Below are 13,464 nucleotides of genomic sequence, written 5' to 3'. Positions count from 1 at the left end.
GTTCACCCCTCATCACACCACAGCTGTTTCCTCCAGCGAAAATGTAACCTAACCCTTAACTCATATGAACACATCAAACGATCATGTTGCTATTTTCATTTGAAAATCGAACTTTCAATATAAAACATATTACAGTTATTGTGGCATTAACTCCCATACAGTCATGCACAGAAATGATTGAAAACAGTGACAGACCTACTTGAGCATAGAAAGAGGTTTGTTTAGAAATGCAAACAGTACAATTTTGTGTTTGTACAATAAACAGGTGTTTGTGCGTGATCAGGAAGACTTGTATTTGGCTTATTCAGTACTCAAATATTATACCCATCTAACTTATGCAATACAGTGGAATACTGCAATAGGTTTAGTATACCACCCTAACCTATTAGTCAAACATTATTTTATTTTATTTATTTATTATTATACCCTCATTGGGGGCTGAGCCCCCCTAAAATGAAAATCCTAGAATCTCCCCTCAAGCAAAGCCACAGCAGAACTGTTTTGCGTCTGAGTAACACACGACTATGTTTCCTTACTGAATCAATAAGCCGTTTGAACGAATCGGTTGAATGAATGACTCAATGACTCACTCATGCAGTGATTTGCCGCCACCTACTGGCGATTTTATGCTTTATGATAACTAAATTAATAACACTACCCTGAAGTACTGTGATTTCAGTGATAAATCAGCAGGAATCAAGCTTCTAAAATGGCTGCATTCTCTGTCACATATTACTCAAAAGGACAAAGAAGTCCCTCCACATTCCTTTTCGTTATGGATAGCCAGAAAAACAGAATCTTCCTGCAAAGACATTACAAGATTTTTCTACACAGATCTGTTGTCTTAGAAAACACTGAAATATGACACCTGCAGCCAGTAAGACAGGCGTACAAAGATTCAGAGTCTGTTAGACTCTGTTCAGAGGTCCGAGTTTATTTAGTTGATTTAATGCCAGTCATTCATATATTCAGGCTGTTATCTTTGACATCTACACTTTTCATTCATAAAAGGCTATACTGGCACTGCATGCCTGGTTTAACATAACAGAGAAAATAAAAGGGAAAAAGCATGTATTTAAGAGAGGTGCTCTGTCAGTAGGATTCACTGGAAGTCAGTAATGAATGAATCTATTTGTTTTTCAAGCACTCTACAAGTAAATTTGAGACTGGGTGAAAAGGCTGTGTGTGAGTGTGTAGCTAATTCATGTCATTGACTGAGTTGTAAATGCATGATTTATCCCTTTTTTTTAATCTGACGCATAACAGCCAGCAAGAATTTCATATCTAACCCTGTGTAAGGGTGTGTGTCCTATCCAAAGTTGATGAATATAATGGTCTGTTTATAAAGCAGCGGTTTTCCTGCAGCTCATCTCGCACAAACCCAGTATTTTTTCCACCTTGGTTCTCAGTGAGGAGCTCTGCAGGGAACTGAGGCTGAGGCAATAAAGCATATGAGTGTGTGTGAGAGCAAGAGAGATGTGAATTAGCAACATTTTTACAGCTACAACGGTTGTACATTGACCACATTGCATTAATGACCCCCAATCTGAGACCAATAGCTGTAACACACACTGTTATATTAAGTACTTATTTCTTCATCCTTTCTTAAATTTCATAGAGTGAAAGTTAATTCTTTACAGCACACTGTGTGATTTATATCTGTTTCATCTTTGTGAATACTAAAGACATATTGGAAAAATTGTGTCCATTGCTTTGATTTCTTCCCCCCACACAAATACCATTCAAAATTTTGGGGTTGGTGAGATGTTTTTGAAAGAAGTCTCTTATGTTCACCAAGGCTGCATTTATTTGATACAAAAATACAGTAAAACAGCAGTGTTTCACATTATTACAGTTTAAAATAGTTACTTTCTATTTTTATATGTTTATTTTTATATTTTATATTATATTATCTATTTTATATTTTATATTAAAATGTAATTTCTTCCTGTGATGGGAGCTGAATTCAGAAATCATTCTAATATATTGATTTGGTGCTCAAGATATACAGTTCTTATTATCAATTTTGAAAACCGTTAATATTTAATATTTTTGTGGAAACCATGCAAATTTTTTTCCAAGATTTTTTGATGAATAGAAAGTTCAAAAGAACAGCATTTATATGAAATAGAAATCCTCTGTAAAATTATGATTATTGATTTTATTCATTCTTGATAAATAAAAGTGTTCATTTCTTCTTTAAAAAAAATCAAGGAAACAGATTCTCGTGAAAGCTTCAGCCTGGAAGCAGTTGCTATTAAATACCAGAACTGAACAGCTTCTAAAACACTGTAAAAAAGGCATTAAAAATGTGCATAAATGCAACTTTTGCATAAATTGTTTGCATTTTTTTTTTTTTTTTTAATTCCTTAAAGGTGTAAAATAATCATTAATGGAACCACAAAAAAAAAAAAAAGAAAACTTTCTTGATATCAATATGTGCAAACGTGTCTACCAAAGGCGTAAATATAACTTAAGTTGAAAATGTAAATGGAGTATCAAAGCTCATTGTGTATTCATGTGCTTAGATATATAAAATTCTAATACTACACTAAAATTTGCTCTAAACGTTGGTATGTACTATGCATGTGTGTTTGTAGGTTCTGCAAAAGTCCACTAATGTGGTTTACCAGGCCCATCATGTCAGCCGCAGCAAGAGAGGGCAGGTCGTGGGAACCAGAAGAGGTTTCAGAGGATGTACAGTCTGGCTCACAGGTAATGAATGCATGGACACACACACACACACACACACAAACAACTGTTAAAATAAACACACAAACCACATCCAGCAAATTTGAATAAAGAAATCCAAAACATGCATCTGTTTAAAAACAGCAATGACACAAGATGTCAGGCTAGGCAGATCTCGGGAAATCATTTCACAAACCTGTGACACCTGCAAAGCAAGTTGGTCTGAACTTGAAACCCCAGGCGCTGACTATAAAGTTTTTCAGCACACTGGGTTTTTCAATACAGATTTTTGTCTTCTGTACCTCCACTACCCCCTCAGTGTGGCTCAAGTTTCACTTCATGAACATGAACCAGAAACATGTTCCTTGTTCCTGATAACAACTTGCACACATTTTTTGTTTTCTTTACTTGAAAAGAAAGTGAAAAAATTAATGATTGTCATGATCATGAATTAATCACAATTAGTCATTTTTCCTAACTTTTAAACAGCAGTGTAAGTTTAACAAAGCCAAATCAAATTATATCCAAGTGTAAGGAATTACTTTGTGTGTGTACACAGGTCTGTCAGGGGCTGGTAAGACAACGGTGGGATTCGCTTTAGAGGAGTATCTGGTCTCTCACGCCATTCCCTGCTACTCTTTGGATGGTGATAACATCCGTCACGGCCTGAATAAGAACCTAGGCTTTACTTCTGTGGATCGAGAGGAGAATATTCGCCGTATTCCAAGTGTAAGGAATTACTTTGTGTGTGTACACAGGTCTGTCAGGGGCTGGTAAGACAACGGTGGGATTCGCTTTAGAGGAGTATCTGGTCTCTCACGCCATTCCCTGCTACTCTTTGGATGGTGATAACATTCGTCACGGCCTGAATAAGAACCTCGGCTTTACTTCTGTGGATCGAGAGGAGAATATTCGCCGTATTGCTGAAGTGGCCAAACTGTTTGCAGATGCTGGGCTTGTTTGCATTACAAGTTTCATCTCACCGTTTACCAAAGTGAGCTAACAACCCAACGATTGGGATTGTTTTATCACTAATACTGTGAAACTGGTTAAATCAGGTTTTAAATCAAAGTCACAAGACTAGGATCACAACATTATCAGTATGTTTTGAGAGGTTTTAAACCCACTGCAGAATTCATTTTAGCAGATTCTGATGTTCAAAGTGACATAAAATAACCAAAGCAGACAAATGAATATGTAAACACACGGAGAAACAAACACTGTGTTTTAATTTTCTAATTAAACCATTTCTAATAAAAAATGTTCTTAAAATACATAATGCTCAACATCTTGCCTCTGCAGGACCGTGAGGAGGCCCGGACGATCCATGAGAAAGCAGGTTTGCCATTTTTTGAGGTGTTTGTGAACGCTCCTCTGGAGGTGTGCGAGAGCAGAGATGTTAAAGGACTCTACAAAAAAGCAAGAGCAGGAGAGATTAAAGGTAATATTAAAAAAAACATCGAAACTTTAAAACTGTGCAGTTCCAAAAAGTAAGTAAAAAAATCTAGAAAAAAACACATTTTTTACAAACAAAACATTTATTTGCCTTCCTTCATTTCTCACACAGGCTTCACCGGTATAGATTCTGAGTATGAGTGTCCAGATGCTCCTAAGCTGATTCTGAAGACCGGAGAGCTCACAGTGAACGAATGCATTCAGCAGTTGGTAGACCTTTTGAAGGAGCAGGTTAGTCAGGAGCTGAACACAGGCTTAAAGGGGTCCTATTATGCTCTTTTACAAAGTCTTGATCTTGTTTTGGGGGTGTACTAGAACAGGCTCTCATACTAGGTTGTTCGAAAAACACATTATTTTTCACATATTTTACATTATTACAGCACCTCTCTCCCCAGTCTGGCATGAACGGCTCGAATAGTTCCTGTATCAAATGAAGGCCCGCCTTCTGAAATACGAAATGTGCTGTGATTGGTTAGCTGGGCCAGTGTGTGTTGTGATTGGCAGCACTGGGAAATGTCATGGCCCTTACCATAGCGCCTACAAGCTTCAGTGTAAATATTGATCAAATCAATTTAAGCGCGATTTAAACCTGGATGATTGTAAGCACTCTAAGTTCGTCTGCCTTGTGAAAACTAGCGTGTCTCCGACATAGTGATAACACTCGTTGCCTTCTCTAGTGCAGCTCAACCAGGTCTCGTCCCATTCGTCGATCTTTGTGATATCACAAATCCCGGAAAATATGCGTTGTAGTCCAAACGAGTCGTTCGTTGTAGTTTTTGAAAAGTGATTTCTGTTAAATAAAATATCTCCTTTTAAATTGGACTTTGAGCTTTGTAACTTTGCAGATCTTTTTTATGCTCAAACAGCAACATTACAGACTAACTAAAGTTGAAAACGTGAACAAGCATAATAGCACCCCTTTAAGAATACCTTTCATCTGCCATTTCCCGATTGGTGCTTGTACCTTTATCTTTGGAGTACCTCATGGTCAGAAGTCCATAGTTGAAACCAGTATAACCACCTGCAAGCCTCTGTCAACATATCTGTCTGAAGGGCACAACATTAGTAGATAGTGCAGGATATTTTACTCCAGTGCACTTGTTGTAAAAATAAATCCGTTCTTCCTTAAAGGAATAGTTCTCCCAAAAATAAAATTCTGTCATTACTTGCTCACCCTCATGTCATTCTAAACCTATGGTGTGGTCATTTTCTTCTGTGGAACACAAAAATACACTACCGTTCAAAAGTTTGGGGTCAGAATTTTTTTCTATTTAAGAACTTAATACTTGTATTCTATTCAGCAAAGATTTATTAAGCTGATCAAAATTGACAGACATAATAAATTGACAGACATACTGCAATAAAAAAGAGTTACAGACAACAATTTCTATTTAGCAAAAATTCTGAAAAAAACATGTTAATAATTAGCATATTAAGCAGCAGAACTGTGGTTGATAATAATAAGAAATGTTTTTTGATCACCAAATCAGCTTATTAGAATAATTTCTGAAAGATCATGTGACACTGAAGACTAGATAATGGCAGCTGAACATTTAGCTTTGCCATCACAGGAATAAATTACATTTTAAAATATATGAAAATACAAATATATGAAAATAGTTATTTTAAATTATAATTATATTTCACAATATTACTATAGTATAGTATTTTTTCTTAAAAAATGCAGCCTTGTTGAAACTTTCAAAAACATTTCAAAATCATAACGACCCCAGACTTTTGAACACTACTGTAATTTAAGAATCTTTTCGATACAATAAGTTTATAATTTACGCAAGAGTTGTGCACCATAAAATAGTGTATAGCTCGTGAGTTACAGTCCAAGTCTTCTGAAGCCATGTTGATAACAAAAAAATAATCCATGCAGTTTTTCCACTTAAAATCTTCACCTTCCCATTAAACACAATAAAAAATATTTTTTGTAAAAATATTTAGTTAATTTTAATGACCTGCTTTTATTCACATCAAGGAAGTCACGTATACTATAACTGAACAAACCTGACAACATTGCAATTACAGCAATGAAAGTCATTTTTACGGGCAGATCAGATAAAAATAGCTCCTTATGGTAACAACTGCACATGCCATTAGATGGAAAATACAGTATATTCATTCAACCCTTTGATGATTTCTCTATCTTAGAGCATCGTTCCCAGTGGAGTTGTAGAGGAGATTAATGAACTCTTTGTGCCTGAAAACAACCTCAAGGTGGCACAGACAGACGCCAGCACCCTGCCCTCTATCAGCATCACCAAGGTAACCAGTAGCATTCATCCTCAAGGCAAGGGATCAATCATGTTCATAAATATGACTGAATTATTGGCAAGATGACACACAACTGCTTTATCAGCCCAAGAACAGTGTGCTGTTCCCTAATTTAAAATGCAAATTTATTCCAGAAACCACAACAATACCGATTTGAATGCTGTTCCTAAAAGTAACTCACACCTATTATTCCATGATGTTATATAATCCTACAGGCAATTAATACGAACAGGCTTTTAGAAGAATACAATATTAGCTAACTGTTCTGTTTGTAAACACAGCTCTCTGTATTTGTGTGTGCAGTTGGACTTACAATGGGTGCAGGTGTTGGCTGAAGGATGGGCTAGTCCTCTGAAGGGCTTCATGAGGGAGAGAGAATACCTACAAGTCATTCACTTCAACACCCTACTGGATGGTAACATACAAGCACACACATTTAAAACCAGAGGTGAAACGTTTTAGCCATCGCCAGTCTCTTGTTGCGGTACTAAACACCTCCCTCCATTTTCCTCCATTTAATAGCACAACTCATTTTTATTCTGCAGTACACACAGCAATCAGACTTAGTTGGGTTAATTGTCTTCATGCTGGCAATGGTACTTATACCAGCAGCAGAAGGCTGATATAAGCTCTGCACTGGTATTTAGAAGATGTTTCATGCATAAAATAGCAGTTGCCAGAGCTGAAGCTGCTTTCAGGACACAGAATGATGCAATGATCTGGCTTCCTGTGAAATTCTCATGCTTTGTTTGGTTTAATTGGGTTGGACAGTGAACATCGGTCAGGGGAGGAGGCTGTATTTTTTAATAGTAGTTGCAATTGCATGCAAGCAAATAACATTCAAAATGTATATAATATACATTGTTAGCGGAGCAGGCAGCTATTGATGCATATCGAATTTAGATGTTATGTGTTAAGGGGTATTTGGGTAGGTTTTTTCTATAATTAAAAAAAATTAAAAATAATTATAAAGAAATAGTTTCTGTGATTTTAGTCATCTCTTTAAAATTATTTCTATGCAGATTAACTTACCTATTCCTAAATACAGGTGGTACCATCAACCTCTCAGTACCCATTGTCCTTCCTGTTGCCACGGAGATTAAAGAACGTCTACAAGGCAGCATGGCTGTGGCTCTGGAGTACCAGGGAAAACGTGTCGCCATCTTACGCAACCCAGAGTTCTTTGAGCATCGAAAAGAAGAGCGATGTGCTCGCCAATGGGGGATAACCTGCCCCAAACACCCTTATATAAAGGTATGAATTTGCCAAATACCTTGAGAATCAATGTATAACAAACCTCCAAAGTATTGAGGGAAACCTTCTCTAAACTTTCTTTCTATTAAGTCTCAGCTTAATACAGTTAAATTAATAATATACCAGAAAAGAGGGCTCAGAAACAGCAGAAAATTGTCTTTTAAATAATATTAATAATTAAAATAAAAAAAGGATTTCTTACTGAAATTCGTAATATATATATACAGTGGGTACGGAAAGTATTCAGACCCCCTTAAATTTTTCACTCTTTGTTATATTGCAGCCATTTGCTAAAATCATTTAAGTTAATTTTTTTTTCCTCATTAATGTACACACAGCACCCCATATTGACAGAAAAACACAGAATTGTTGACATTTTTGCAGATTAATTAAAAAAGAAAAACTGAAATATCAAATGGTCCTAAGTATTCAGACCCTTTGATGTGACACTCATATATTTAACTCAGGCGCTGTCCATTTCTTCTGACCCACTGTATATATATATATATATATATATATATATATATTTAAATACAGCTGTTGCAATGGTTGATTGTTTTAACTTGCAAATGCACACTAAATACATGCTTTAACTGCTCACCTGTGAACAGATGGTTTTGGAAAGCGGTGATTGGCTGGCAGGAGGTGAGCTAGAGGTATTGGAGCGAATCAGATGGAATGATGGGCTGGATCAGTACCGTCTCACTCCACAGGAGCTGAAGCAGAAATTTAAAGAGATGAAAGCAGGTAAAAGCAAATGGGTTAAAGAGGACGGTTAAGAGTTAACAAGTAACTACGTTTACAGAATGATCTTCTGAAGACACTTTAAACTTAATTAAGGTTTGCAGTACCCACGCATCTCCAATGAAAATCACTGTCATTCTAGATCTAGGATGTGATTTTGTAAAACCATGTGGCCAAACAGGTTCTTGTCGGCAAAAAATATGGCAGCAAGATATTGCATCGGGGGTGTTGGCTGTATATGAATCAAGGAATCCAAACCGCTCATGTAGGGCACAATGTTAAAAATGTAATAATAATAAAATTGGGCTTTTAAACCCACATTTAAAAAAAACACAATTGACACTTTTTTGGCTTGAAAAAGCATGTGGATTGCAGCAAAAAGACTATTAGATATGGTGTGGCTAAAAGAAGTCACATGTTTACCACATGTCAAGTATTCATTGGCTGGTGTCAATTTGAAAAAGTCAAATAAGAAATCAAAGTTGTTAATTTGATACCCCACATGAGTGTCTTGGATTTCCGGCTTTGTATGTGCTTAGCTCCCTCTTGAAAAAAGTATGATATTCTGGATTTCACCATGGTTATGCAACAACTAATTAAAGCACTGGAATTGACAATTCCTTTATTTTCCCAGATGCAGTGTTTGCTTTTCAGCTCAGGAACCCGGTGCACAATGGCCATGCCCTGCTTATGACTGACACGCGTCGACGATTGGAGGAACGTGGGTATCGAAGGCCAGTGCTACTTTTGCATCCTTTGGGTGGCTGGACCAAAGATGATGACGTGCCTCTGGATTGGAGGATGAAACAACATGCAGCCGTGCTGGAGGATGGCATTCTAGACCCACAATCCACCATTGTGGCCATCTTTCCCTCCCCTATGATGTACGCTGGGCCTACAGAGGTATGAAGACAGTTGTCTTTCACATACACATAGGAAAATGAAATACTAAATGGCAATAATTTTTAAGCACTTTATAGTTCACCGTTCAAAGTTTTGGGATCAAAATTTTTTTTGAAAGAAATTATTACTTTTATTCAGCAAGGATGCATTAAATTGATCAAAAGTGACACTGAAGGCCATTATAATGTTATTATAAACAAAAGATTTTTATTTCAAATGAATGCTGTTCTTTTGAACTTTTTATTTATCAAAGAATCAGAAAAAAACAGTATCCATTTTCACAAAAATAATAGGCAGCACAACTGCTTTCAACATTTGATAACAATAAGAAATGGTTTTTCTGAGCAACAAATCAGCATATTAGAATGATTTCTGAAGGATCGTGTGACACAAAGCCTGGAGTAATGCCATCACAGGAATAAATTACATTTGAATATATATTTAAATAGAAAACAGTTCTTTTTTAAATTGTAATTATATCACAATATTATTGTTTTTACTGCATTTTTGATCAAATAAATGCTTTCTTGTTTTAAGGATCTTAACAACCCCAAACTTTTGAATGGTAGTGTAAATAAAGTAATATTAGGAATAAGTAATTACTTTGCGACCATTAAAAACAGTATGTTCTATATAGTATGATTGTGTTAATGAATGTATCGCAATGTTGTTGGGCAGTATGTGATTTCGGATGTCTCCAAAAATTCCCATGAACTCCTGTCATTTCACCCATAACATATAAGTGCCACCCTTACAAATAGCTAACCTTTTCCATGTGTCTGTCAGGTCCAGTGGCACTGCCGTGCAAGGATGGTATCAGGTTCTAATTTCTACATTGTGGGTCGTGATCCTGCTGGGATGCCCCACCCAGAGTCAAGACAGGACCTGTATGATCCATCTCATGGAGGTAAAGTTCTGTCCATGTCCCCTGGACTCACCTCTGTGGAAATTATCCCCTTCAGAGTGGCTGCATACAATAAGACCAAGAAGGCTATGGACTTCTATGACAAAGACAGGTGAGACTGAATTGCATAAAGTACAGCAGTTTAACAGTATTTAAAATATGTTAAAGCATACTGCTTATAACTCTCTGTTATTGGGATCCAATAAAGTAATAGTGTACTCAAAAAAATGAAAATGAACTAAAAATTGAATGAAAGTTCACAGAACAGATTTAGAAGAAATTAGCATTACATCACTTGCTCACCAATGGATCCTCTGCAGTGTGAGAGTGTCTGTCCAAACAGCTAATTATTGTACTGTTTTTATTGTATAAAAACAGTACAATAATCCTCAAGCAATCCACACAACTCATGATGGATTTGTTTATTATAAACACACAGCTTTTTGCCTCACAAGACATTATTTGATGGACTGGAGCCATTTGGATTACTTGTGGATTATTGTGATGTTTTTATCAGCTGTTTGGACTCTCATTCTGACAGCACCAATTCATTGCAGAGGACCTTTGGGTGAGCAAGTGATGTAATGCTAAATTTCTCCAAATCTGTTTCGATGCAAAAACAAACTCATTAAGATCTTGGGTGGCCTGAGGAGTACATTTTCAGCAGATTTTAATTTTTGGGTGAACTATTCCTGTAAGTGGCTATAGCAATGGTTTATGCTACAAACTGACCACATTTACATGCACATAAAAATGTTATCACCAATTGCAGAGTAACATTTAGGAGGAAAGAAAATACAAAATAAATCAAACACATTAAAATAAATGAATGTGATTTAATATACAGACCAGTAAAAACACAGTAAGCAACACTTGACTTATGATATTTCAATTCATTGTGCTCATCGATTAAATCACTGTGCAAAATTAATAATAATAATAACAAAAAAGACAGAGCATTTCCAGCATTTGATAAGAAATTAACATGAAGAGATGAATGTGCATGTGATGTATGTAAATGTCTTTTACCAATAACCAGGAACTTAAGCAAACCTTATTTGAATGTAAAGTGGTTACTTAGTGATTCTGAACCATGAAAAGCAGGCTGCTTTTACCTCTCTTTTTTTTCAAACAATGCAGACATGCTGATTTTGAGTTCATCTCTGGGACCAAGATGCGCAAACTGGCCCGCAGTGGAGAGAATCCTCCAGATGGCTTCATGGCCCCTAAAGCCTGGAAGGTCCTCACAGAGTATTACACTTCTCTACAGAAAGATGAGTGATGACACATACAAGAAGTTCCAACAAACAGAAAACCTCAGATCACAGTGCACATGGTCCACATTGAGAATGACTCAGCACAATAAACTACATCGAGGCATTGAAAAATTAAGGCATATACTTACAACAAGCTGGTAGCAAAGGTGGTCAAGATTTCCTGTGAAGAATTATTTTACTACAGAATTGTTTTTAACTGGAAATATGAACATGTTTTTTCAACTGTGACATTTAAACTGATGTGCCTTGATTAACAGATTGTCAATCCCAAAGAGATTATGAGATCTTGTTCTTAAATTGTATTTAGAAACATGTCTTGTAAGCTTTAGAAAGCACTTAAAAGAAAAAGTACATCAATTGTAATCTAAATGAAGCAAGTACTCTACTGTTAAAAAGTTTGGGGTCGATAAGATTTTTACATGTAAATGTAATTTATTCCTGTGATGGCAAAGCTGAATTTTCAGTAGCCATCGCATTAGTCTTCAGTCTCACATGATCCATAAGAAATCATTGTAATATGCTGATTTGGTGCTCAAGAAACATTTATTATAATAAATGCTGAAAACAGTTGTACTGATTAATATTTTTGTGTAAACTGTGATAACTTTACAATATTCTTTGATGAAATTTTCTGTAACAATATACACTTCTTTTCTGTCAGTTTTGATTAATGTATCTTGCTAAATATATTATTTTCTTTTAAAAAATCTTACTGACCCCAAACTTTTAGTTGACATATATATCAACCAGTGTTCATGCAGCCACAAATGCAGTCAGATTTCACCCTGTAACCATAATAATTTTGTTTACATTTTTTTTTTATTCATTCAAAGACAATAATGAATAACACTGTTTTATTAAACATTTAACAGCGAATGCAATATAATGCCATTTGGCTATTCTGTATATCTTATCTCTTTTAATTAAAGCTTTTCACTGTGATAACATAATTGTGAACATGTGGCTGATTTGAGATGTTCACAGTGCGTGACTGTATGTACAGCTTGCTTTCTGTTCTCTGAAACCAGGGCAAAAGTTACATTTAACAGATGGATGGAGTAAATGAGATATGCTGTGCACATCCACATAAACATTGACTCTCTACTGCCATCTTGTGGTCACCAGTGTACAGAACCCACATAGCACCATGGGAAAAATTATGCAAACACCAGGGATTATGCAATATTTATCAATGTAACCCAATGTATAGATTAAGTTCAAGTTTTTTCTTTATATCAAATAAATTTTGTTAACTTATGAGAAATTGTACATATTCAATTAAGAAAAACACTTAAAAGGACTTCAAGGCTTTACTCAAGTGAAAACAATTTCATCATTCTCATGAATATACTGGGGTTCTCTCATATCTAAAGGCTGCAACACACCAGTTTTTGTTCCGTGCTGAGTTATACAATCGAATCCTTTCATGATAACATAAAGTATACACGCTGCTAATAATATGTTAATTGTGCAGTGTGAGATTCATTGGTCATAACAGAACTTTGTGAGATCGCGATGAACAAAGAGTGACAGCTTTTTAGTGGGTATAAAGAGCACTCTTTGCGAGTTTTCTAGGCTTATAATCCATTTAAAATGTAAACTTTGTTTTTCGGCCACACACACGTTGCAAAGTTTCGGGAATGACATCCGCATATTTATGCGGGATTCAACTGCTTTCAACATTTGATAACAATAAGAAATGGTTTTTCTGAGCAACAAATCAGCATATTAGAATGATTTCTGAAGGATCGTGTGACACAAAGCCTGGAGTAATGCCATCACAGGAATAAATTACATTTGAATATATATTTAAATAGAAAACAGTTCTTTTTTAAATTGTAATTATATCACAATATTATTGTTTTTACTGCATTTTTGATCAAATAAATGCTTTCTTGTTTTAAGGATCTTAACAACCCCAAACTTTTGAATGGTAGTGTAATATTAGGAATA

The 13,464-nt window shown here is 35.7% G+C and overlaps 1 protein-coding gene across 1 annotated transcript in view; it reads left to right on the top strand.

Moving 5' to 3' along the window:
* The window catches only part of LOC107715960 (bifunctional 3'-phosphoadenosine 5'-phosphosulfate synthase 2-like), a 14,964-nt gene extending 3,018 nt beyond the window's left edge, over positions 1–11,946 (top strand). The window contains exons 2-12 of the mRNA XM_016522230.1: positions 2,601–2,715; positions 3,450–3,685; positions 3,994–4,132; positions 4,259–4,377; positions 6,307–6,420; positions 6,733–6,844; positions 7,478–7,683; positions 8,295–8,430; positions 9,062–9,330; positions 10,117–10,346; positions 11,375–11,946. Coding sequence (XP_016377716.1) covers positions 2,601–2,715; positions 3,450–3,685; positions 3,994–4,132; positions 4,259–4,377; positions 6,307–6,420; positions 6,733–6,844; positions 7,478–7,683; positions 8,295–8,430; positions 9,062–9,330; positions 10,117–10,346; positions 11,375–11,516 — 1,818 coding nt within the window. The 3' untranslated portion in view covers positions 11,517–11,946. The remainder of the gene's footprint in view (positions 1–2,600; positions 2,716–3,449; positions 3,686–3,993; positions 4,133–4,258; positions 4,378–6,306; positions 6,421–6,732; positions 6,845–7,477; positions 7,684–8,294; positions 8,431–9,061; positions 9,331–10,116; positions 10,347–11,374) is intronic.
* The last annotated feature ends 1,518 nt before the right edge of the window (positions 11,947–13,464 follow it).

Source organism: Sinocyclocheilus rhinocerous, unplaced genomic scaffold (assembly GCF_001515625.1).
Source record: "Sinocyclocheilus rhinocerous isolate Xijiao unplaced genomic scaffold, SAMN03320098_v1.1 scaffold749, whole genome shotgun sequence".
In the NCBI taxonomy this organism is placed as follows: domain Eukaryota; kingdom Metazoa; phylum Chordata; class Actinopteri; order Cypriniformes; family Cyprinidae; genus Sinocyclocheilus; species Sinocyclocheilus rhinocerous.
Note: the sequence above shows the minus strand (reverse complement) of the source record. Positions and strands in the feature narration are given on the sequence as shown.